The sequence below is a fragment of the Bombus bifarius genome, unplaced genomic scaffold, assembly GCF_011952205.1.
Source record: "Bombus bifarius isolate JDL3187 unplaced genomic scaffold, Bbif_JDL3187 scf7180000007996, whole genome shotgun sequence".
Taxonomy (NCBI): domain Eukaryota; kingdom Metazoa; phylum Arthropoda; class Insecta; order Hymenoptera; family Apidae; genus Bombus; species Bombus bifarius.
In genome coordinates, this window is record NW_022884376.1 from 2,440,888 (window position 1) to 2,465,847 (window position 24,960).

At 41.9% G+C, this 24,960-nt stretch overlaps 3 protein-coding genes and 1 long non-coding RNA gene across 4 annotated transcripts; 2 read left to right on the forward strand and 2 right to left on the reverse strand.

Annotated features, from left to right (window-relative positions):
- Positions 1-273: 273 nt before the first annotated feature.
- On the forward strand, positions 274-13,034 carry LOC117205870 (cyclin-dependent kinase 5 activator 1). The gene is made up of 4 exons (XM_033444662.1): positions 274-1,478; positions 2,273-2,515; positions 12,359-12,655; positions 12,794-13,034. Exons 1-4 carry the CDS (start codon positions 1,032-1,034, stop codon positions 12,887-12,889), a joined length of 1,083 nt encoding a protein of 360 aa, XP_033300553.1. The 5' UTR covers positions 274-1,031; the 3' UTR covers positions 12,890-13,034.
- Positions 13,035-20,858: 7,824 nt separating this feature from the next.
- On the forward strand, positions 20,859-21,831 carry LOC117205872 (protein transport protein SFT2). Its single transcript, XM_033444664.1, has 3 exons — positions 20,859-21,205; positions 21,298-21,449; positions 21,518-21,831. Exons 1-3 carry the CDS (start codon positions 21,017-21,019, stop codon positions 21,786-21,788), a joined length of 612 nt encoding a protein of 203 aa, XP_033300555.1. The 5' UTR covers positions 20,859-21,016; the 3' UTR covers positions 21,789-21,831.
- A 406-nt stretch (positions 21,832-22,237) lies between these two features.
- On the reverse strand, positions 22,238-23,926 carry LOC117205871. Its single transcript, XM_033444663.1, has 5 exons — positions 23,590-23,926; positions 23,436-23,486; positions 23,229-23,363; positions 22,942-23,158; positions 22,238-22,873 (listed from the first exon to the last, which is right to left on the reverse strand). Exons 1-5 carry the CDS (start codon positions 23,697-23,699, stop codon positions 22,328-22,330), a joined length of 1,059 nt encoding a protein of 352 aa, XP_033300554.1. The 5' UTR covers positions 23,700-23,926; the 3' UTR covers positions 22,238-22,327.
- A 374-nt stretch (positions 23,927-24,300) lies between these two features.
- On the reverse strand, positions 24,301-24,831 carry LOC117205874. The gene is made up of 2 exons (XR_004487306.1): positions 24,613-24,831; positions 24,301-24,482 (listed from the first exon to the last, which is right to left on the reverse strand). It is a non-coding gene; the product is annotated as an uncharacterized LOC117205874 (long non-coding RNA).
- Between the last annotated feature and the right edge of the window lie 129 nt (positions 24,832-24,960).

Below are 24,960 nucleotides of genomic sequence, written 5' to 3' on the forward strand. Positions count from 1 at the left end.
GCAGCGACGACATTTTCCCTCGTGACAAGCAGCTCGAGGAGGGAAGTTTTCGCGAACGAAACGACCAACGAAACGATCGAGAAAAGAGTGTGCGCCGACTGTACGATATTTCTTGGTGGACTTGTTGGTTTATCGATCGCGGTTGGTCGTACGACGTTCTTCACGGTTTTCTCGCGGAGGAGAAAATACGCGATCGCGTTAACGGTAGCTGACGAGACAGACGACGGGAAGAGGGGAGAAGGCGACGAAAACAGAGGCGAGAAGTTCGATAGGAAGTGCAGGTAAAGGAGGAGACAGGGTCGTTCACGTCGCAGGTAGAAGTCAGCAGGCTGGGAGGTCGGCTGAGCGAGGTGGTGGGTCCCGTCGTGGAGGAGGCCATCGAGCCAGGGGATGCCACCCCGTTGACGGGACCCTCGAGGGAATCCTCGGTTCCTCGAATCCCCCCGCCACCCCCGCACCGCGTTACAACATTGAGACCACCGAGACCTCCGCCCACTACGTCTCAGCAAACACAAGATTCGGGTCATCAGACCCAGGAGCTGAACGCGGACGCTGAGAATTCGGGTCATCAGACCCAGAATCCTGGACAACAGACACAGAGTCCGGAACAGCAGCCGCACAATCCGGATCACTCGACTCAAAACCCCGCTCATCAGAATCCTGCTCAACAGTTTCAGAAAACGGAACAACATAGTCAAAACCCGGGTCACCAGACTTCGAATCCCGGCCACCAGAGCCAGAACCCCGGCCACCAGAGTCAAAACCCAGGCCACCAGAGTCAAAACCCAGGCCATCCGAGTCAAAACCCGGACCACCAGAATCAGAACCCAGGCCATCACACCCAGAACCCAGGACAGCAGACGACCAATCCGGGCCAAAATCCTGGACATCCGACTCAAAACGTAAGTCGACAGGGTCAGAATCCCAGTCATCAGGCGACGCAGACGCAGCAACAGCCACAGGCACCGTCGCAACAACAACAGCAACAACAACATCAACAACAACAACAACAAGAGAACCGACCCAGCAGCATGGGTACGGTGTTGTCGTTCAGTCCGCGTGACAGACGCGGTTCCGTTTATCCGCCAACGGGACATCAACATCCCGCTGACTTCACGTTGAACAATTTCAATTACGAGCAGTTGAACAATGCGAAGAATCGGGAGAACAAGAGTGGCGTCGCTACAGTGGCGCCGGCGCCGCCCACGAACCATCCGCCTACGAACAATAACTCGTTGCAAAACAATAATATCAATTTGAATAACAACGACAATGCGAGAATTATTTCGGAGAAGAACGCGCTCGAGAAGAACTTGAAGAAGCATTCTTTGTTTATAAACGCGCTTTCGTGGAAACGGTTCAGCACGTCGAACAACAACAAGAAGAAGCTCGACAATAAGAACAAGAATATCGGCTTTAGGCAGCCGCTCGATAACATACCCATCGTCGATAAGAATAAGAACATACAGACGCCTCAGGTGAGCCTCGTTCTTTTTTGTTTTCTTAGTTTTTACCAAAGATACAGAATATTTGCGGCCGTTTCCTACTTAATTAATTTATCGATATCAAATTCGCAAAAAATATCGATGGTACCAAATATTCGTACTATATTTTGAACTATAATTTTATAAATGCCATGCTTTTGGTTTTTCGCGAGACAGTCGTGTTATGAGTTGCGTTTTTGCGCCAATGTTCGCGAAACGTCAAAACGAACGAAAAGCCAATGGCATGGCACCCGTCAATCATATCGAGAGCTTAAAATTGTCCAAACGATAGGAAGAAAGAAACGCCGTTGCATAGTTTACGCCATACGGCATAGTTTGCGTGGCGATTGCGGTAAAAGTGGCCCATTTTCGTGCAAATGTCCGCGAATCAGCCTCGAAACTGACTTGGCAGTCTCGTGCGAAGAACGTCGAAGGTGCTTTGACCCTAGATACGATCGAAACTATATCGATCGCGTCGATGTTTCCCTTCGTCTATTGCACAGGTACACACGCGTACTTTTTCCTTCCCTTCGCGAAAAATTTCTCCAAACGCAACATTGCTTATTCAGAGGCGTGTTCAATTTTCATCGTTCTAACTCTTCAAGAATTTCAGTTGAAAGCGGAAGTCGAGACTCCCCTATCGATAAGGAATTATTTATCGCTAGCCACGCTGTGAAATCCGCTACTCTCCCTCTCTCTCTCTCTCTCTCTCTCTCTCTCTCTATGAAAGATAAATCCTCTCCCGCGAGTACTTTTACGAAGATTAATCTCCTATTCCCTTGGAGCAGACGAAACCACCGGCGTCGAACAACAATCATACCACGCACAACCCGACGTGCGAGAAGCTCGTACAGAAGCCTTTACCCCCGAAGCCAAGGAAAACCGTGATTCAAGCCTCGACTTCGGAATTGCTCAAATGCCTCGGCGTCTTCCTTCACAGGAAATGCACTCGTTTAAGAGACTTCCAGGCCGGCGACGCTGTCATGTGGCTGAGGACCGTCGATAGAAGCCTACTGCTTCAAGGCTGGCAGGTGAGTCATTGAAATAACTTTAACGTTATATCAACGATGCGGCAAGGTAGACTTACTTCGATTACACGACAAATTTCATCGTTCTCTGCAAAGTTTAAGATTGAATTTTAAGATGACCGAGACTTAGATGACTCGAATAATTCTACCTAACTATATCCTTTTGGTCCTCATATTCCTTCGATTCCACCTTAAAAACTTATCGTTAGAAACTTTTATCGATATGAGAATTAGTTTGCAGGCAAGCAACGCGGTCACGCTCGATAACGAAAGCCAACCAATTAACGATAACGCGATAATCAGTGTTTATCCCATCGACCGTCCTAGGTACAACCTCGTTAAAGTTCATCGTTGGAATATCATTTATAACGAGTGAATTAAGCGAGACACCAGGCGATTCAGCCGTTCGGTATCATATTATCGTCGCCATTAGCGGCTGACGAGAAGCGCGAGAGACGAAAGGTTTGATCAGCCTCGATGATCGAGAACAAACTTTTGGTCGCGCAAGATATTTGCCCTGCAGCTCAGCCAAATCCTCCTCGACATCCGTCTCACGCCGACTCGATGCATATTGGGGAAGCGTGGCGAAAAAGAGAGGCGAACGAAAGTGTCGTTTTGCCATTTAGGCGATACGAGATTCGCCACGCGTCTGAACAGCGAGAGCACCCTCGACTCTTTTCCTATCGAAACTCTAAAGCTCCTTCCATCGTTCGAAATGCTCCACAGGGTGCATGCATACGCGATGACCCACGGGAATACGTGGCTCCGTAATGAGAGCCGCCGAGGCCGCAGGTTAGTCACAATATGCCACGAAGGGAATTCAACTTTTTCCCTCAACGAAACACCAGCTTCCATTTAGACAGATCCATATGGTACTTGGCGGCGCAATGAACTGTTCGTTGCACACGTACAACGTGGGACACGCATTCGAGGTACAGGATCGATCGAGCGAACTGCTCGCGATTTCCCTTCGAATTCGTTTCGATTTTACCGCCAAATCACGCTTCTATGCTAATATCGCGGCTTATGCAAATGTTATGAACTTGTAACAGGTTAGATTACTCATTCGTTTGGCTTTCAGGTTTTCAGCAATAACTTTGACGTATCTCTGCTCGTTAACAAACGTTCGCGTATGTGTAGGAAAGCGAGTACTCTGGACGTAGAACGAAGTTGATTTTCGTGTCTAGTTTGTCGGACATACCATTATCGCGTGTCGCTTCAGACACTCTGAATAGACGAGAATTCCATTTTCGATGTATTGTTGCAAAGTCGATCAACGCGCAAGACGTTGAAAGCGAAAGGAACACCGACTCTTTTGTCATTGGAATATGTGGTTGTCGCACGATGAATCGTGGGCGAAGGAATGAAAAAATGATTAGCGATATAGAAGCTGCCTCGATTGTTTCTGGTTTCTACAATAAAATCTCGGAGAGAATGAAACATAATAGCTGCTAATAACAAATTGGGTCAAGTACTAGCGTAGAATTAAACAATACCTTGAATTCAAGACTGCCGCGAATTTATCGTTTTATTTTCGCCCACGGAATCGACACGAACGTTCCCCGATATCTAACCTGCTTTCTACAAGCTGATGTTTTTCCAGAATCAACATATTCCTTTGTGCGACGTATCTCGTTGTAAACCACGATTCCTTCCACTGTCCTTTTTCTTTCGCAGCTACGAAGGTCATTATCGATTATCCAGCTTACGAGCTATCACGCAACGTTGCATTAGGTTTTGCGGAAAACCATCGTCAATCTGCCCACGAAAACGATATTTACTCACCCATTGACAAGCGACTCCTTCGTCATCGGTGACGTTCGCGTCCCTGCTATCTTAAGCACAATGTCATCACGTTCACGCGAATCGGATAATTATCACCGATCACGTAAAAACATATAATACTTCCACGCTTTCTTGCTCTATCCACCGTTCGTGCAACCTATTTGTCTTTTTCAGAAAAAACTTCATGCTCATATTTTATTGCTTACGAGTTTCGAAATTCTCCAGATCTTAACCGGTTATTCGAACCTGACAGTTCCTTAATCAGAATTTTCAATTAGCCGAGTTTCGATCCTTGCGAATACGAATACGAGAAACTTTGATTTTTAAATATTCTAACATGTGAGACTATACGATACCGAACGATTTCCTACGTTGATAAGTTCGTCGCGTTTATGGCGCACGCTGCCGATAAAGTCTCCCCCTCGAAACGAATGCAACGAGGGTTCAGTTTATCTTTCCATTCAAAAAATCCTCCGTTAACGACTTTATCCTAAATGCTCCGCTATGACATCCTTCTATCGTGCAACGATGCGTCAATTCTTTTATCGCTGTAAGTCGAACATCGACAGAGAAGAAGAGGAATGGTGGAGGAATAGCTCGAGTCTTCTAAAGTTGAACTATCTATATTGGGAACAGGAGAGATTCGACTGGAATATTGATATGGTCGTGGCGCTAATCCAGTTTCGAAGGTTCGATCGAAATGCGACATTTCCATCGGCACGCGGCCGCGCGTTTTGCGTCGAATTGTTAACATCGATCTTTAGATTCATCCCTGAAACGTCGCGCCAACAACGATCGAGAAATTATCTCTTTTATTTCCCTTTTTCTGATCATAATGCATTAAGCGTACTGTACATGGTAATTTGCATATATACAAACATATATATACAAAAATTTGATTTATTGTCTTAGCTCGTGCATTTTTGCATCCATAAATCTTCTATAAACTCGTGAATATCTAAAATCTGATCTATGCTTTTTTAATTTCGCGCGTCATCGTTCGAAACGTCAGCGAAAGCCAATGAAAAACTACGCCAAGCTTCGTTCCTAGAATTCTTGCGAAGAAACGCAGAAAGCAATCCCCTTTCAGCATCTATCGAGGAGCTATCTGTGCAAAAGTCACGAGTATGCGGTATTCCACGATGGTAGACGTTCGGGAGGGAAAGTAGCATCGATATAAACGTGCAGTCACGCACACGTCGATTCGTAATAAGGGTAGCATGGAGCCCATCCACGTGCGTGTGTTTATTCGTTCGAACGAGTGTACAGCGTAGGTAAATATACACAGAGCCGCAGCTTTTGCTGTCGAAGAATCTCTCTAGCGATCGTCGTTACCCTGTTTTTCAACCCCAAATCCTACTAGCCCTTACTCGAACGTTAAGCACTCGCGTCAGTCCCTGCTACGAGTATTCAATTTCCTGGCCGCTTTTCCTCCACGTTTGATATCGCGAACCTGCCTACGTGACATCACACACTACGTAAAATCCACCAGAATTATCAGCGGAATAATTATTTTTAGCGCGATACTCGGCCGTTACGTTATCACCCACCCTTTTTCAGTCACCTACTTTCCTCCGCGGGCTCTCTATAATAAACTGACTAAAATCCTTTTATAGCTAGGCTCGACGCTTTTCTCCATTCCCTAGTTCATCTCCCATGCGGCACTAATTCGCTCGTACTACGCGTACAGCGCGTATATATGTGCTTTTTTTTTTCTCGGCCAGAAATTGGAACGCCGCGCGGTTAATTATAAAGAACGGTCGCGAATCGATAGGGGGAGGGGGCATCGAAGAGGGTGGTTAAGGCGCCGCGGTAAAAAAATGTGTGCAGCAATGTGCAGCATCGGGGAAACTGCGTGCCAGGGTGGGGGTGGAGGGTCACGTGCGTGGAGCGGCAACGTTGCAGAACCACCCCTTAACCAGCGCCGTGTGGAAATATGCGGGGGACCTCGCTAGGGACGTTCACCCTTCGGTTTTAATTGCAACGGGGAGACGACCTCTTCTCCGAACCCCAGAGCTTCTTACCCTCGAAAGAAGAAGCTTCCAGCCAAGGGAAAGGGGATTACTTAAAAAAATTGCAGCTTTCGTCAGCCGTTTGCCAGCGTACCATAGGTTTATCGACACGATGCAACCACGTTACCCTACTTTCGGAAACTAGGATTTTTGGGGAGGAAATGTCTGCAGCAAGGAATGTCGAAGAAGTTCACAGCTTCCTTGATAAAGTAGTCGGTGTGTAGATTCAAAGGTTAGAATTTCGGGTGTCGTTGAAAGTTGCTCGTTAAGGGTGAACCCCAACTCGAACAGAGAAGTTTCGTAGTTGGAGTAGAACAGGGTGAAGTAAGCTTATTGCTGGATGTTGGACGGATCGTAGCTGCATCGAATTATCGAAAGCCCAGCTAGTGTTACGTAAAAGTTGCCTTTATCGATTCCTCGCTGCGAAACCGAATCGCTACTATTATTAAATATCGGACGAAAATTTCTTTTATCCGTTAGGGCTGGAAAATCGTTCGTCTATAAAAAATGTTTGCCCTAAATATATTTTTATTTATACGTAAACGAACGTCAGGTAAACGGTTCGTAGTATGGAGAAAATATTTAAAAAAGGGAATGGGAAAAGCTTACTTTGCCACTTTCTCTGAAAATAATTTAAAACTCAACGAAGATGTTACTCCCGCCCATTCTTGTCAGGAAAGTTCAGAAATCGGGCGTTTCACAAGGACGATCGTTGCATACTTAATTAGTCGTGATTCGTGATGACTTTGACGCAAGTAGGGCAATCAGATGCCCTGAATAATTTTCCATCGTGCTTTCTGCCACTTTTCCTTCCAGATGCCACTTAATTCGACGTTAAGTGGCGCGCATAACAACGACGGTCATCGAAGCGACGACTGTAATGGCGAAATATATACTTCCTGAGAAGTTGCACTGCTCGTACGAAACAGAGCAAAAAAAAAAAAGCAAAAGCTCGCCAATTATTGGAAAATAGCGGTAGTTGATATTTGTACTTTTCGATTTTAAAGTTGTTATTTTATTTTTTAACGAGGGCCCGTGATATCTGGATTTTTCTCGGCGTTACTTTGTGTACGTCATGTAGAAATAACATAATGCGAAAGCACGCTCTTTTCACTCTGAGGTTTCTACTCGGCGACGAAGAACCGCAAATCGATCGTGCACGTGCTCAAATCTAATCAGTCAAGGGTGACACATGCAGTCCGCCCTAGAAACACACTCACAGCGAGGGCGTCGACAGATTTCGCACACTTGACACGATCAATGGTAAAATTGATGTTTTCACGGAACACAGAATGACGAACAGCGTAAAAGGAAACAAATTATCACCAATACAATTATGTTCACTTAGCTTTTGTTCCGCCAAAATGACTATTTCACGATGACTCTCGAAACGTACGCTAACTACGCTAATATCGTCCTTCCAAAAAGATTATATAAAACTTATTCGTAATTCTACTTAACAACGAACTTTCGAAGCTTACGATCGGAATATTCCATGTCTCGTGGTTAAGTAACCGAGTTTGTTTTATTTGTTGCAACAGCGTTCCCGTGTCGAGTCGCATAATCTTCGTTCAGCGAAAACGTTGCCAAACTTTCAAACCGCGGCTTGGTCGTTCGATTTTTCGAAAAGGTTCGATCGCCATTCTAACAAGATAGATTCCGATCTCGACCGATCAACGCCGATTTAATTTCGATTTAATCCACTTTCGCCGACGTGTTTGTTCGTTGAGAAAAAGCACGTGACTCGAGAGCAAGTGTGACGATCGCGAAATACCGAAGCAGGTGCAACACGTAGATCGTTTAAGTTAGAACGTTAATCCACTTTGTCTAGACGGTAAATAGAGGAAGCTTGAACGTCATTGCGGAGAATCTCGTTAAAGGGAAACCATATGCCGGTGCAATCGTTTTTCGTGTTCACGATGTGGTCGGGTTGTGACGACAAAGGGAAAGCGCACGTGTAAGATAGCCTATCTTATTCTTTGTCAACAGGAAGCCAAATAAACCGATTCCGGATTCCACGGTATCACGATAGGTAATCGCTCGTCCATCACGCGCCCACGTGTTTAATTATCCTTGGATTATCTTTCCGTATGCAACGCGTGCACGATCGCGATCATATGTGAAGCTTCTCAGAAGCCAAATCGACTCTACATTTTATTCTCGAAAAATAAACGACTTACTTCCATACGTCCATTTATCGCAAAAACTTGACACAAGATGTAGGAAATTCCAAGATAAATTTAAAAACATAATATATGATCGTTCGCTAAGTATTTATTATAAGTATTTACTTGAGTCGTAAGAAATTAAAAAATAAAGGACGAACGAAAGAAGACCGATTCCTGAGTTTTCAAAACTCGTCCGACAGCTGAACGAGTGTTACCTGATATTCGCTGTCCAAATACTCTCCAGAGGCGGTATCGAATTCAATTATACCGAAGAGAGTGATGGCTCGAGTACGTTGTAACATCAAAGAGACACTTTCGTGCGGATGAGTGCGACCTCGAGTTGATTGGAGTTAAAAGCGTGTACCTGGTCGGGTTCTGGTCAGTCGAATTAAAGATCCGTCACAGTCTCGTATGTACAGAGTCTCGAAAATTCAATTAGAACCGTTGAATCTTCGATAAGCTGATGAAAAACGCGGTTGCAGAGGTCCGTGTATGGATGCAGGCCGCTCACCCCAAGGGAATATCGACCGAGGGAACGAATATACCAGGCGGGTCGTGTGCTCCGTCGGCTCTGTATCGCCGTTTTTCTACCCTCGAAGGCTTTGCCACAGAGCCACGTTATACCCGAGCAGGTGAGCTCTGTGAACCGACCAAGACACGCGGAAACTCCACGGATACGTATCGAGTACATGGCTCGGTGAGGTCTTTATTTTAAAAATAAATCGCGCCTCCTTTGCCGTGCCATCGTGTTCTCCCCGTGTTCAGCTCCGATACAGGCTGCCAATTAATATCGAAAGTTATTATCTGTCCTGAAAAACGGAAATAGCCGGGCTATTAATACGTCGAAGCGCGATGTTTTGTAACTTAGCTGGCCTTTTTCCTCCTTTTTTTACAAGTTGGCGCGGTAAACCTCCTTCCTTTTCGCTAAATATCGATGGGTTTCCTTTCCTTCCTTTTGCGGGCTACTTTCCTCTAGTTCTTTGCTTTCTTTTCACCGTTCGCTCGGATCTTCTTCTTTTCCTCCTTTGCAACGTGCGCCACAATATCGTTAACGCGACCGCAAAGCTTCGGATTCTGTTACGATAGTTACGGCTATCACTCGTGGCACACTTCCTGGATCCACCTGTTACGATTCGAGCAAACATTCGTGCTTTCTACAGCCTCCGAAGCAATCTTCCGCTCCGTGGATTTTCTATCGTTAAGAAAATCATTAAGAGAGAGTGCTTTTCATCTACCGCGACATACGACTACGTACAGTTCCCTTTATAAGTATTGAGACACTTACAGAAAATAAAACGTACCCCAAAAAGAATTTAAGACCTTTGCAAACTTCTTCTCTGCATTCTGAACCTTATCCTAACTCTGACCGATCAATCGTTTTCTTCGTAATATTGCTCACATTCGTTATATTATCGCGTTTTACGCGAGTGATCAGTAAATATTGTAATACTTGCGAAAGGGTGGGTGGGGGGCGTATGTATCTAGTAGAAGCACCGACATCTCCGAGTATCGTGACACGTCAGAGTTGTTCGTTGGCATTGAGCCGTGTACCGACGCTTTGTACCGCGTAACGCACGCGTTTAACGCGCTTAACGAGAAGGCGACGATGGCGATGGTGCAACAACCGGCTGGGCGACAACGCGCTGGCAAAATCGCTGCTACCCAAGAGGAAACGCGTAGTATCGGGAGCATCGATCCTGTCAGGTCACCGCGGGGTCTCACTGCCGGTGCATCCATATGTGCATGAAACCACCTCCCTATACGCCGTTGAACCCTCGCCGATCGAAAGAACCGCCTCGCCTATGATCACCACCGTACGTTTTAATTATCACAAAGCAGTCGTTGTAATTGGAGAACTACGAGAGTGGGGCTAGAGATTGCTTCAAGGGTCAAAGACTCGCTCCGCTTTGAATATGAAATCGACGACGTATGTGTAGGTGTATGGTAGATAAATATACATGTGTGTACAGAGCGTCCCAGTAATCGTTTCTACCGACTTATTTTTTCGCGTAGTATCATTTTCTTCTCGATAATACTACAATTACTGTAACACTTTGTGTATACCTGTATGTACGATAGATACTTAGATCAAACGCACAATAAGTACCGGAATTCGATTGATTTTGAAACGGGTTTGTACGACATTAAAGAGACACTTATCTAATTAATATCTTTCTCTCTGAATATTTCAACGCTGTCGTGGTATTCGTGACAGCGATTGTAACGATCTAAGTTTAGCTTTCTTATAGCTTTTGTATAATATATCAACTATACTTGCGTATTACAGCGATAATATTGACGCAAAGAACGTATCGATGAAACGTTAAACGCGTGTGATTTAGTCACTACCGCTTACCTGTGGAATATGGGTGTGTTTTGACGGATGTTTGTGTAAACATAGGTATTTACAAGCCACACGTATACGCGAGATAACTGCGTGTTAAGCGTAAAACGAATACGAAGCTAACGAAGAAGTTATATACCAGTGGTTTAAGCGCACTCGACAAACCAATGCACTTTGGCTTGTGCACTCTGGAACCAAGCCGACCTACGCGCCGCGTCCTAATTCGCTAATGACTCGGAGGACTCGGTTTCTAGAGCAAGGAGAACGCCTTTGGTAAAGGACAGCTGACAAAAGTGGACGATTCGAGCCGCGATCGCTAATATTTAACACGCTAAGAATAGGAATAGATGTGTAGATCGTAATATGCGATATTAACAACTTCGTTTACGTAAATTGCCTTACGTCTGACGAGGAATTGATTGCCTACAATTTGAATCGTACAGAGTCTATACACCGATATCTTTTAAAATAGCGTCAATTTTCTCTTTATCGGGGTGTAATTGAATATACCAAATTTTTACGTTGTCATTAGCCAGTTTTCGAAAGATGGCTACCTAAATTCAAAAGAATACTGGATGCAATCGACGTTAGGAAAATTTTGCGATAAAGTTTGATGAAATTTCATTTTCATCAAAACAGTCTTCTCATGTACAAAAACTTCCACAACTGACCGTAGATGAATCTTCGAACTCTGAAAATCAAACTTACCACGCAGAACATACTTTGTTCTCCTCCACTTCCTAGTTACGCTCTATCTAACTAAATAAGAAACACGTACTTCCTAAAACCTACATATATCACCGAAAAGAGAGATACGAGAGCTCCGCTAAAATACAAAGTGCACCGAGGCAGAAGTATTCCGTTTAACAACGGCAAACAAATCGGAGAGTGCAGCGACGGGTCTTCGTGGAAACCGCGAAACGTCGTTTCCCCGTGGAGGTCACGATGAGAGGAAGACCCTTTGCAATCGAAGTATCGACCGCAGCCGGAGTGTTGAGTGCGACAATGCCGATTGCAATTTCGTAAGCGCGGCACGTAATGCGACACCGAGCGTGAATCATCCCTTTCTACCGGTGGACGAGTATCGTCTGCCTGGCAAGAAGAAGCACCTCGCTTCACCTGGATGCACGGGGCTGCGCCGGCGGAACAACAATACGTGCGCTCCCCTGCACCAGACATGCATCGAATGTCCGTCTAGCCCTCTATATTCGTAGAAATTCGATTTTACCTTGTTATTTTCCTTGGTCGTTGCTTACGATAACTCGCCTGGACGTTGATCTTTTTACGTCGAAGCTGAGGAAAATAGCGACAATACGTATTTAACGTATGGGCGATATTTATTGGCTAGGTTAAATACAAATATAAAGGAAGATGTATATATGAGAAAAGACAGGTTTAAGTTAGTGTTGATATGTAGGTGTACATTACGCGTTACGATATTCGTTATTGGTTAAAAAAAAAAAGTGGCGAGCTATATATATGAAACAACATGGTTGAATGTCTAAAGTTGGTATTAATATAGAATGTTTTTCAACAGGATGTCGCATTCATTAATCCCGCCAACGTTGTGTTCATTTATATGCTGGTGAGAGAGCTGGTCGACGGAGACGAAGCGTCCGAGAGGGAACTTCAGGCGACGGTATTAACGTGTCTGTATTTGAGCTACAGCTACATGGGAAACGAGATCAGCTATCCCTTGAAACCGTTCCTCATCGAGGACAGCAAAGACAAGTTCTGGGATAGATGCCTGTTGATCGTCAATCGACTGAGCTCCGAGATGCTGCGGATTAACAGCGAACCAGGATTCTTCACGGAGGTCTTCACTGAGCTAAAGGTTTGTTATAATTTATATTATTAGTCCGCTTTTTAACACGCATGCGTGCTCTCTAGGTGCTCGATCGCGTTAGAATTAAAATTATACTATAAATTTTAATTACGTTTCGTTTAACCGAGTGCGAAATAAATGAAACAGGCCTGTGGAGCTGGTGATCGAGGTAGTCTGCCTGGTACTGGCCTCGAGCGGAGCCTCGTCGTCTCCGGAGTCGCGGTACCCACCAAGGCGGCTTGACGGAGCTACACACACTTGCTGGTGCGCATCGACAGGCACGGCTGCGACGTCACGACGCTCTGACGACGGCCGTCGCGACGACGAGGAGCTGCCCCCGCAGCTTGACCCCACAGCATCGACCTCGACCTCGACGTTGCATCGACAGCCTCATCAGCATCACCATCATCATCGATCTAGCCGCGACGATGGAGAGCCAAGCGGACGATGTCCGTCCTGTGGTCAGAGGCGACGCGAAGAGATTTACTATACCATCGAGGATCTGGACGCGATCGAGCCAGCGCCTCTCGAGTCCCAGAGAACGCCAACGTCCCAGAGGACATGCAGCTGTGACACGTCGGTCGACGCGGTAACCGATAGGGATCGTACTGATCTACGCAAGTACCGTAGCATCGATTCTAGATGGACCGACGGTAGCTTCCTCTCGCCGGACGACGCGATCTGGGACCTGAAGAAGCGCACCAGCGAAGGAACCGAGTTTCGATGGGCTCTACACACGTCCAGCACCGATCTGGATCTGGCCAAGAAGACGAGATGCAGCTGCCATAGCCTGACACCGGAGGACAAGAAATCGCACGATATCCAGCGAGGTGATCTCAGAAAGCATCATAGCGCGGAGACGGACAAATGGTCGGTCAAGCCGGATTACTTGCAAACGCCGATGCACGATCTGAGAAAGCACAGCAGCGACGACACCAGAATGGCCAGGGAAGCCAGGTGGCTTCAAGTTCCGGAGGTGTTGCCGAATCCAAAGCCAAGGTGCACTTGTCCAAAATCGAAGATCTTGGCACCTTCACCGCCGTCGGAACCCAAGGAACCGCCTGAACCGGAGAAACCGACGATACAGGAGCCGGAAAAGAAACTGTACCATTCTACGTCGTTGACGGTGGAACGTAAGGAAGAGCGGGTTGTGCAGCTAGCGGTGGAGAGGCCGGAACTGAAGAAACACGCCAGCGAAGATACAAGGCTAGTGAAGACCGAGAGGGTCAGGGAGAGACCGAAGCTGGAAAGATCTCACGCGAGAGTCGACAGCCAAACATCGAAAAAATGGGGCGTGAAGGAGAAAGTGAGTAGCCCCGACGAAGGGAAAAAGATTCGATCCAGGTGGGCGATGAAACCGCACTTCTCTCTGCCCGTCGAGAAGAAGGACTCGAAATGGAGGAGTCAGGACTCCACGGAAGGGTTCAAGAGCAAGAGCTTGAAGGAACGGCCAAAGTACAGTATTCGAAGGAGCATGTCGCCAGAGCCGGATCCTCGACAGATGTCCAAGCTGGATAACAGAATCGTTCGAAGGTTGATCTCTCCAGAGATCACGATCACGAACGCGAAGTGGGCTCCGTACGAGGACGCTTCTCCTCTGCCGACGGTCGGGATTAAAAAACGGGAGCCGAAGCACATCAGCGAGATCAAGTGGACTCCTTACGACGGTTCACCGACGGAGGGTGGTGGCGGTAGTTTCGCGGTTCAAGAGCCGGAAGAACCCAAGTCCTGGTCGCCCTTCCACAACGTAACGCCTACGCATCATCCACCTCCAGAGGCGACTCCCTGTAGAAGCGACGACGAGGACTTTCGATGGAGAATTCTTAACCAAGTCTCCGCGTTTCCTATCTATCAAGGCGGCTGGAAGGACGAATCTCCAGAAAGAACTCCGCCTAAAAGGATACAGTCTCCGGTAGATCTGTCTCCGCCAATTTGGTCTCCTCAGGTTCCTGTCACTCCCGTGAAGAGACAGAGATCGCAACAACAACAGTACTCTCCGCAGCCTGTTCACAGGAAGAGTATCGTAAAGAGTCGTGGCTTGTCGAAGAAAAAGGCTCTAAGGGCTAGATCAGAGAGTAGTCATCAGAGCGAGGACAGATTGATACCGCCTACTGTGATCGTTCGCGCGGCTAGCGAGGAAGCAAAGGGCCGTCAGAGGCCGCAGTTGATGAGATCGAAAGCTTTGTTAGAGGTTCCCGTGACGATGGGGATTACCAAGAGATCGTTAAGCGAGGAGGTGCCCCGAATGCGTGCTCGTGAACGGGCACGTGCTCCTAATAGAGCTCGCAGCGAGGAGGTGCCCCAATACGAGGACCCGTGGTTTACTAACGACAGGTTAGCTGAAACGACCGAGTTGCGGGAATACGTGACGACGGTTTAAGTGGGGACGGTAGAAACGGTTGACGGTACTCGAAATCGAAGCGAAGGTATTTTATAATTAATTTCGTCCCTCCCTTTCGTCTATACGATGGGAAGGAGGGGTGGCGTTTCTCATAGTTAGCCCGCTTAGATATTTTGTACCGGTGTAGAAAAAAGAGAACGTTAAAGAGAAATTTGCGTGCAACTGCGATGACAAGGTTATTTCCGTCTCTGAGCCATACACACTTTGTTCAATTGCTGCTTCTGCTTCACTCATCGTCGACGCGTGATGGATGAGTAGCTAGGAATCGTACTGAGACCGTGGATTCATGAGAGCGAACGAACAAGGTGAGGAAGAAATTTACGAACACCATAAACGATGTATAGTTACCATTGAAGAGGAACGAAAGAACGAGAGGATAAAGATGACGTGAGAACGAGAATCTCGTGACGGCTATCCACGCTGGCGCAATTCCACATCGTTGGCCTACGAAACGAAGACTACGAATCGATTATTTCGAGCATATACCGAAAGAAAACGGTTGAAGTAGTAGTAGTTGAAGAGTCAACGATTCTTTCTATAAAAAAGAAAAAACAAGAAAAAAGTAAAAAAGAGACGTTAAAAACTGAGCGGATACACAAAGGTCGAGGCGAGGGGTCAAGTCAAGGACTAATCAAACCAAGTTCGCGTCACAACGCTTGGAAATACTCAAAACGAACAAACCAGAAATCATGGTAGCCCTCGTGTGAGCGCTCTTCTGATAAACGAAGAATGATTTTTCGGCTCAATAATACTGAACTTTTTCAGCAACACTGAGCACCGAAAAGTACAGCTCGACGCGTTAACGGTCGAACGTAATATTCGATTAAATGGTACATCCGACATAACGATAATAATACGAGCTTAGATGTTTAAGTATAGTTGATATTAATATCGAATACAAAGGAGAATGGAAAGGCGAGTTACAAAAACTATGCGGTTTGCGTGTTGCTGATGAAAGAGCAGGCAGATGGAATACGAGAAAAGGATCGTAGGATAATCGAATGGAAAGGAAGACGAAACGAAACGAAACGAGCGATACGATTAAAGTGCACTGTGAGGGTTATACGAGTATAAATCGGTCTCGTAGCAAGAACGAGACGAGAGTATAAAAGTTCGTTCGGTGAGTCGTCGGGACTCGACGAGAAGGACACCTTTGTTACATATTCCTTTCTGTTTTCGCGAATAATATTAAAAATCGCGTCAACGACTCGTCGTCGTATAGTGAAAATAGTGGATCCCTCAGGGTCTCGGATGGATCGATTCGCGAATGCATAATACGCATAATTAAGTTCATACATGAAGTAAAGTAAAAAAGAAATGAAGAAAGGGGGCCGCTGTTTGACAGCTGAGCTAAACGACATTTAGCAGCCCCTATGTGCCGGCGCGTGCAATATTAATTAGGATTATATTTACAGTTCATTGAATAGCCACTTAAGGATGGGGTACTAAGATTAAGCGAAACAAAAACGCAACTAATCCACGTTATCGACGGCTGCACGTACTTATTAATGACTACGGTATGTTTTTTCAGTAGCGAATCTTTTTCCATTGACTGGTAACCGTGGAATCGACGAAGCTCGCGGCTCGTCGAGGATTTTCGAGTACTGTATACATATTGTAAAACGCATATGCTCTCTGTACACACGTTCGTCGGTCTCTTGCCGGCTTCTTTAGCCGCGATACTCGATCGTTTTAGATTTTTGATATTATTCCAAGGAGATTCAGACGTTTTTCTGACGATACGGAGGAAGCCTCGATCGAAAGTCCATTTTGTATTTCGATTTCAATGTGTCCCCGATCATTCATCGGTCTGTGCTATACCGATTAATCAGTGCTTCGAACAACGTGTCACGTATATTTACACGAACATAAATACAAGAACACAGAAACGAGCATTTTATCGACTTGAAGCGTTTAACACGTGTGTTACTTTGTTGATCAATCTTTCAAAGTAACACCTATGTTAGCTGCTATGAACAGAGCTGAACATTTTCATGCATCTGACATACATGAACACATACACCACGCGTACACACAGATTTTGTACATATTTTTAATAATGTATAATAACTATAATTCTAAATTACGAGTACCAGAGTATCCAACAGCACAGTTGCATAATGCGCGTGATCGTATTATATCGTGTATGCCAAAAGAAGAGAACAAAAAGAAAAAGAGGTAAAGAGAGAAGACGTATTCTGTTAAAGAAAAAAAGAATTTTTGTAGTAACTCGGGACTTCCTCCCAAAGACTTCGGACTCGAATTTTTTGTTCGATCATTCATTTTCCTCGCGGTTTCTCGATGTCGTCTCGTTGTATGAACCTGTTGCAAGCAACGTGGAGGTGGTTTTACGTCGCGGGGATGTGAAGTAAGCTAAATAAGAGAAAAGAAGAGAAAGATTAGAGTTTCGCGACGGACACTTTAATTCTAACTAATCGCACGAATAGAAATCGGAACTTCCGGATCGGTTTCTAAGTCCCGATGCAGACGAGCGTCTTTTATCAGCGCGATATCGCTACAATCATACGTCTTTCTTTGTTTTCCCAATTAACGATAACCAAGCAGACGTAGGGTCGCAGTGATATCGCGGGAAGAAACGTCGCTCGTTCGTATCGGGCTTTACTCGTGTGGCACTTGACGCTATCGCTACAAAAAAAAAAAAAAAATTACAAAAAGAAAAGCGTACTGAAACACAAAGAAAACTCACAGAGATAAAAATTATTTTCTAAAGAATGAAAAAAAAAGTGTGAAGTAAGAGAAAAGGAGAGAAAGTGATCGAGAGAAAGTGAGAGAGCGAAAGTATGATAAATTTAAAGAAACAAAAAAAATATTTAACGGAAAAGGATTAAATGTCAACGACTTTGCTTGCGCAAGAATCGCGCGAGGAATAAAAGAACGGAACAAAAATAAAAGAAGAGAAAAAAGATTTAAAAGAAAAGTAAAAAAAGCTAAAGAGTTAGACGAATATAATTCCCTTTTTTCTTCCACGTGTTACGCGCGATCTCGTGCTCGTAAACTTTTTCTATGGAACTGCGGGTGTTTTAAGACGAGATCGAACAAACTAAACAAATTGAAAAAAAATAGAAAAATACAAAAAATCTACGACAGATACAACAGTATAAGAAAATTAAAAAAAAAAAAAAGAGAAAATGGGAGATTAAACAATGTCTAAAGTACTGCGCGCCTGATTTTACCGTTGCATAGCGTACGAGAAATTCTCACTTAGGTATTTGTAAGTACCGTTTAAGGGGGTGGGGGGGCAGTCTGCAGATAATTATACGCCATTAGTTGCATTTGATCGATAATATATTTAATTAGTTGGCAGTTATCCGTGGCTAGCAATCTGTCTTTCTTTCGTCGACTCACGAAGGATTCGTTTGATCTCGAGAAACCGTGACACACCATTTTCTTCGTTCAGAAGTTAAGGATTATTCTAGCGTAAATCGTTAGCGGATAGAGACGCGCTCTTTTTTGAACGCTTCACTTTACATTCCCCCTCGAAGGCTCCAAGGGTTTTTAATGACTCAACACATACACACAGATATTTACGCATACACGCATAAACATATACACGTATACATACACGAACACAGTCATGTACATACAAACGCATATGTGTACTTATGTGAGCTATTCCCAGAAGACTATGATCATTTTAGACGTACGAGCCCTGTCTCTTGTTTCGATTACTTTCTTATTCTCTCGCTACGTATATTTAAGGACGCCGATGTTGTAGCCGATTAACGATAGCTGATAAATTACGAATATGTACTTTTACGAGACAAAGGCTGTTGTTGCATTTATTGTTTAAAACTCGACGATCGTTCGTAGCTGCACACGAATATGATATAGTATTTATATAGCGAGCAGGATCCTTTCCCGATCGAGCTTTCTCGAGATCACACGCGAATCTGATTCGCGTGGTCGCCTTTAGAACGAAGCGTATAGATACGTGACGTCGAGAAGGGTCACGATGCGTTTTTCATCGGATACCAGAGCATCGTATACACGAAGGTGTTCCTTTTTGCGTTTGAAATTCCACGTGGATCGTCATTCTAGACGATTGTTTTCGCGAGATGAAAAAAGGCGAAGGAAACGATGAGACGCGATCAGTTCGCCGAATAGGATAAGTTCGAAAGAAAAGAAGGGAAAAAGGGAAGAGAGGAAGGAGAAAGTAGAAAAGGGACAAAAGAAGGGAAACAGGAAGGAGCCACGCCACTTATATTAAACGTACTATAATAACGCGCTGCATAGCGATTCGTTTCTTCTCGAAGTACACACGTATACATATACATATATAGGTTCTTTCCTTCGTAGTGCATACAGTAATTAATTCCGACGTATTCATTGCGTACTGTATAAATGTATACATAGCGTAATGTATTAATTGCGTAATTATTATTCGGATGGCGGCAATTTTAGCGGTTTCCGTGCGCAGGGGAGTCGCTAAACGCCCGTTACAAAGTGATTCATAACAAGTTATTTCTATAAGAAGAAAAGACTCGGGCACGTTAAGATGCTATACGATGTAAAACAAAGAAAAAAAAAAGAAGAATAATATTGTATCTGTGCTGCCATTAGCGTTAAAAAGGAGAAAGAAAGAAACAAATTAAAAGGACAGACAAAGCCAAAATATTATAGTTAATGAAAAACACGCGGGTATTACATACATATAAATACGATACACCCAGACACGTACACACATTCACACGTTCCACACAGTGAATCACGCATGAAGGTGAGAAAACATATACATATGATGACATATGAAGATCGGTATGTTGAGTATGCAACATAAGTTTATCTGTATATATATATATATATATATATATTATACGTATGTTTCATACAAAATATAGGTTTTCACGTATACAACACGTACATTACATACCCAGCGATGTAATTAATAAGTACTTTAATCCCGACAAAAAAGATTCGTTTCGCGGTATGAGAATGATTTTAGGAGCCTTCGTGTTGAATAATTAGCAGTCTCATTCTATGTATCGTATAATCGAGAGATCGAGTGACCGTGATCAGTACGTATATAGCGATAAAATCATTAAATGACAAAAAAAAAATGCAAAATGATGAACCTGTTAAAAAAGAATTACGGTTCGTAGTGTGTACTGTATTCGAATGTGATCGATTTGTTACTTATGTCCCCGATTATTGTTACGTTGTGCTTTTTATTATTGCTGATGTATTTATTATTATTATTATTATTATTATTATTATCATCATCATGTTTATTATGTCTCCGAGAAGTATTATCATCATTGCGAATATTATTAGCTCTATGACTGCGATCATTATTATTGAATATTATTTATTACTATTGCTATTTATTATCATTATTATTACTACTACTATTAAGCGAGCAAGATCGACCGCTCATTTTTTTTTTTCTAGTCAAATTTCTCTAGTCCCAATTAGAGTACTGTCGATACTTAGTCTCCCCCGTCCCCGATGTATTTGATTTTTTGTCAAATAATCCCAAAATGATACCACGCGTTGCAGGACACATAGTTCTTGCGTAATAGAGTGATGCATTACCTGTGCAACAAATGCAGTATACAACCCGTAAATATGAGGTCAATGTTGATTTGTTTAAATAAATGTAAGTTTGAAAACTCATCACGGATGTAATCATTTTTGCTATCATTCTCCCTACGATTCTCTTGCCGATTAAAATGTAATTAGATAAGATGAAATCTATTTTATCGGCATATACATAAAGTGCATGTGCGGTACATTTGAACTTCACACTTGTGATATGTATACATAACATATGTGGTTTACACAGTGCACTTCTTGCTTGCCAGAGTACGATGAAGATAACGAATATGTCATGTTCCCAGATTAGTATTTGAAGGATACTATGAAGTAAAGATATCTTTCAAAATGGAATTATTGCCTATTGTACTTTGTGTATATAAACGTATAAATATAAAGTATGGCGACGTGTCAAAATGGCCGATCTCAACAAAGAACTAAACGAATATCTTCTTAGCAGTAAAAATGAAAAACAATTCAAAATTACCGTACCTTCGGTGACGATACCGAAAGCGAATATTGGAAAATGGTTCGGTCGAAACGAAGATGATAAACAAGAAACGGGTTGGATCCAAGGAACACAAAAGGAATGTTGTCCTAGCATGGTTTGTATATACGTTTTAGTATAACCTAACCCTCTAAATATTCTTAAAAAGTCTACATAAAAAAGTTAACAAATTCCATCTTTCCTCAACAGACAAGAGTACAAAGGCTAGTAGCATTTGTTGCATGCTTTTCTATGGGTTTACTTTGTTTCTGTTTGTCGGCGATTTATATCCCAGTTTTGCTCCTTAAAGCAAGAAAATTTGCACTTCTGTATACATTAGGAAGTACTTTCTTCCTCTCAAGGTAAGTTGATAAATACGGACGCCACTGTCGGGAATAAAATAAGATTTATATTAAATTAATTTTTATAGCTTTTGCTTCCTTTTTGGTCCATTAAGTTACCTAAAGTCATTATTCAGCGCTGAAAGAAGGTGTTTCAGTATATCCTACTTTGTAACTTTAGTAGGAACGCTTTATTGCGCTCTGCATTTACAATCTACTCCACTAACGGTACTCTGTGCTGTTTTGCAATTAATAGCTATGTTATCATTCCTGATAAGTCATATACCAGGAGGAACTAAAGGCCTAATGTTTTTTACGAGAATGTTCAAATCTTCGGTAAATTCTACATTGCCTGTATGATACTACAATTACTTAGGCATTAAATATATACATGTGAAATCAATATTGTATCTTCAATTTTAATATTTTATAAAACTCCATATATACGATATTTATATGCAAATCAACGACATGCTATACTGCATGTTTTTATGTGGACACAACATATACGAAAGACTGACTTATCTTAACAAATAATCAGACCTTATATACTATGTATAATAATATGTTTATTTGTATTTAAAGGAATGAATCAGTAAAAACACTTATGTTATAAGAACTAAAAAATAAAAGTTGCTATATATATATAAATTAGTTATATGAAAATATAGTTTTTGTATATAATGTATTTATATGTATAAAAAACAGAGTTTTGTTATTTCTATATATTTATGTATACATATATATATATATGTATTCATATATGTATATATATGATGTAAGGACTATTTATTTAATAAAATAAAAAGTGTATTTGTATATTCGATATTTATTAACATGTAAGATAAGAAATTCTCTAGTGACATTCATGAAGTATATGATACTACTATGATGCGACATTATTTTTTATATTTGGAAACTTTCGCCGCTTTTGCACGATTAACGTTACCCTGTAAGCGTTTGACTTTTAAAGGTAAATATTTAACATTTGCAGATGCATTATTAACTCTTGGAAACTTTTTTCGTTTTGTCGGATGCTGATCTTCATGAATATTAATATATCTCGTATGTTTCTTTATACTTGTATCGAATTCACCAGAATCATAATTAGCTAAAGAAATAAAATTATCTTGTTCTTCTTTTTTCACAATGGGCTCATTTGTGGAACTTTCTGTTGTGCTAGGTGGAACAAATGCCCTTTCTTTGTGTGAAGATCTATACATATATACATTTGTAGATACTGTATGTTTAATTGGCTCCGAGGAGACTAGAGATTCACTCTCAACGCTCATTTTGTTTTCTTTATCTGATGTAATCTGTTCTAATGTTTCAATATCTTTGAATAATTGGAGCCTATTTTTTGGTAAAGGTACATCCTTAAAAATATCACATATTGTTGTATACAAAGGATGAAAATGATGATCTGTATTATCCATCACGACATTCTGAAATCAAAATAATAAAAATAAAATGATATCAGCAAAATGTCATTTATGTATTTAAATAATTATACCTTCAAGGCACACGCAGCAGATGCAAATCCTATGGTGTTTAATGTTACAGTTTTCAATTTAGGCAATAATAATACTGGTATTTTCTTATTTTGTGCCATATAAATAACATGCTTTATTAAAAGCGGCGGTGAAATGTTCGCATCCATTAGAATACAACAGACATTGTTTTTTTCCAAAGATCTTGTGATATTATTTATGCCCAAGACCACAGAATTTCTAAAAATGTAAGTTTTAAAAGTATATGTGAATCAGAGAAGTATGTAACAATATAGTTAAGAATATTTACATTAATTCTGAATTAGGAATATTCTCTTGTTTTAGAAGCGCTTCCTTTTTGGCTTTTATACGTTCTTCTTTCTTCATATGTCTAAGTTGTGACCATGGAACTAATTTAGACGGACGTTTTATAGATGGCATTAATCTATAAATATGAATTATAAAAGCATTAATTTATACCAATATTTTCTATGTTTTACAATTTTTTAAAACCTACTTGTTTAAAACATCTTCCAACAATGGACACTTTCCTTCATCAACAACTGGCCTAAAAATATATATATAATGCAAATATAAACATTTTTAGTATGGTATCTTTAAAATGAAATTATTAATTAGAATTATATATGAATTGTAGACTTTACACTTACCAATAACTATCTTGTGGTTGCGCTAAAACATTTCGTAATCCTTTGACTGATCCTTTCTTCGCTGACAATGACTGTTTCTGTTGTTGTTTTGTTAATATTGGAGTACCCATAGCAAAAACGTTAAAATATTGATATAGGTTAGCTTTCACGTAGACACGTTGTAACACGATAGTATCACCACGATTAGTGCGTCGTGTCGTGTCCTAACGTGATAATCGAATCAGAGATGAGTAGAGAGAACTCTCATGACCATGAGGGAAATTCAACCAAAAACATATTTTACGAATTACCCCTCCTGACGGTCAAATAACCGAACTATTCGCATATTTCTTTCTTCGGTATGGCGATTCGAAAATGAGCGGTAAAACGGTGAGTCGTATCATGAGCATCTATAAGTTTTTGACCATCATTTTCGTATGTGAAGAATAGTTTCACCTTCATCGATCGAGGAACGGAATTAAATCATTTGAAAATTACGCAATTACACAAATTATATACAGAAAATTATGAACTCATTGTAAAATTGCATAATTAGTGTAAACTTGCAACATAGAAGATGACACGATTTCAATAATTCTTGGAATTTGATGTCACTTCTCAGAACTTTCGAAAGCTGTTTTGCGATCTTTTTATGCTATTTCTATTTGAATTTCTCGTTTAATTTTTTTGTGGAAATGGTTAGAGAAACGGATAAATAAAAGGATCGTGAAATGCTGTTAAACTACTTTGGTTTATTGAAACCCTTTCTAAACACATTTTATATAATTATCTTGCAATAAATAATCTTAGTTTTTATTACATCGTATAATTATTTCTAACAAACTGGTTGCTGCTGGTTGCTAGTGGTGGCTGTTAGTTATTGCTGACTGCTCTTGATATTATTATTGTTGTTTCTGTAATTATTGCAAAGAAACGCAATTTATTTCCGATATTTCATTAAACTTATAAGCAATTTTTATGTTTTTCCGCCCTTATCTTTCAGATCGTCGGTACGAGACACATTTCTACTCTTAGCGTACATACACATGTTTCTCCCACCAAAAGCACTATCGAGGAAATGTACGTATAGTTCGAGCGTTGGTCACTAGAGGTCCTTACTGTTTGTTCGCACTTTTCGGCTGACTTTTTAAACATTAAATCGGCATTCTCTCTACTCATCTTTGATTGAAAAAACTTGTATCTATAATCTAGTTGTTGTTTAAAAGTTCTCCTTGTATGTGTCTATTCTTCTTCTACATTTCCGATGTTTTACCTGTTAGTAGAAAGAAAACCAAATTACATTAAGTGTAATTTGATTTTAACTTTTGCAGATTGATTAGATCAATTTACATTCTAAACACATGTATTTCAAAGTTTACACTTTCAATTACT

Coding starts and splice junctions, on each gene's coding strand:
- LOC117205872 (XM_033444664.1), top strand. CDS start 21,017: ATGGCCGATCTCAACAAAGAACTAAACGAATATCTTCTTAGCAGTAAA. Junction 21,206..21,297: donor AGGAATGTTGTCCTAGCATG/GTTTGTATATAC, acceptor TTTCCTCAACAG/ACAAGAGTACAAAGGCTAGT. Junction 21,450..21,517: donor AGTACTTTCTTCCTCTCAAG/GTAAGTTGATAA, acceptor TAATTTTTATAG/CTTTTGCTTCCTTTTTGGTC.
- LOC117205871 (XM_033444663.1), bottom strand. CDS start 23,699: ATGGGTACTCCAATATTAACAAAACAACAACAGAAACAGTCATTGTCA. Junction 23,487..23,589: donor CAACCACAAGATAGTTATTG/GTAAGTGTAAAG, acceptor ATATATTTTTAG/GCCAGTTGTTGATGAAGGAA. Junction 22,874..22,941: donor CTGCTGCGTGTGCCTTGAAG/GTATAATTATTT, acceptor TTTTGATTTCAG/AATGTCGTGATGGATAATAC.
- LOC117205870 (XM_033444662.1), top strand. CDS start 1,032: ATGGGTACGGTGTTGTCGTTCAGTCCGCGTGACAGACGCGGTTCCGTT. Junction 1,479..2,272: donor AGAACATACAGACGCCTCAG/GTGAGCCTCGTT, acceptor CCCTTGGAGCAG/ACGAAACCACCGGCGTCGAA. Junction 2,516..12,358: donor TACTGCTTCAAGGCTGGCAG/GTGAGTCATTGA, acceptor GTTTTTCAACAG/GATGTCGCATTCATTAATCC.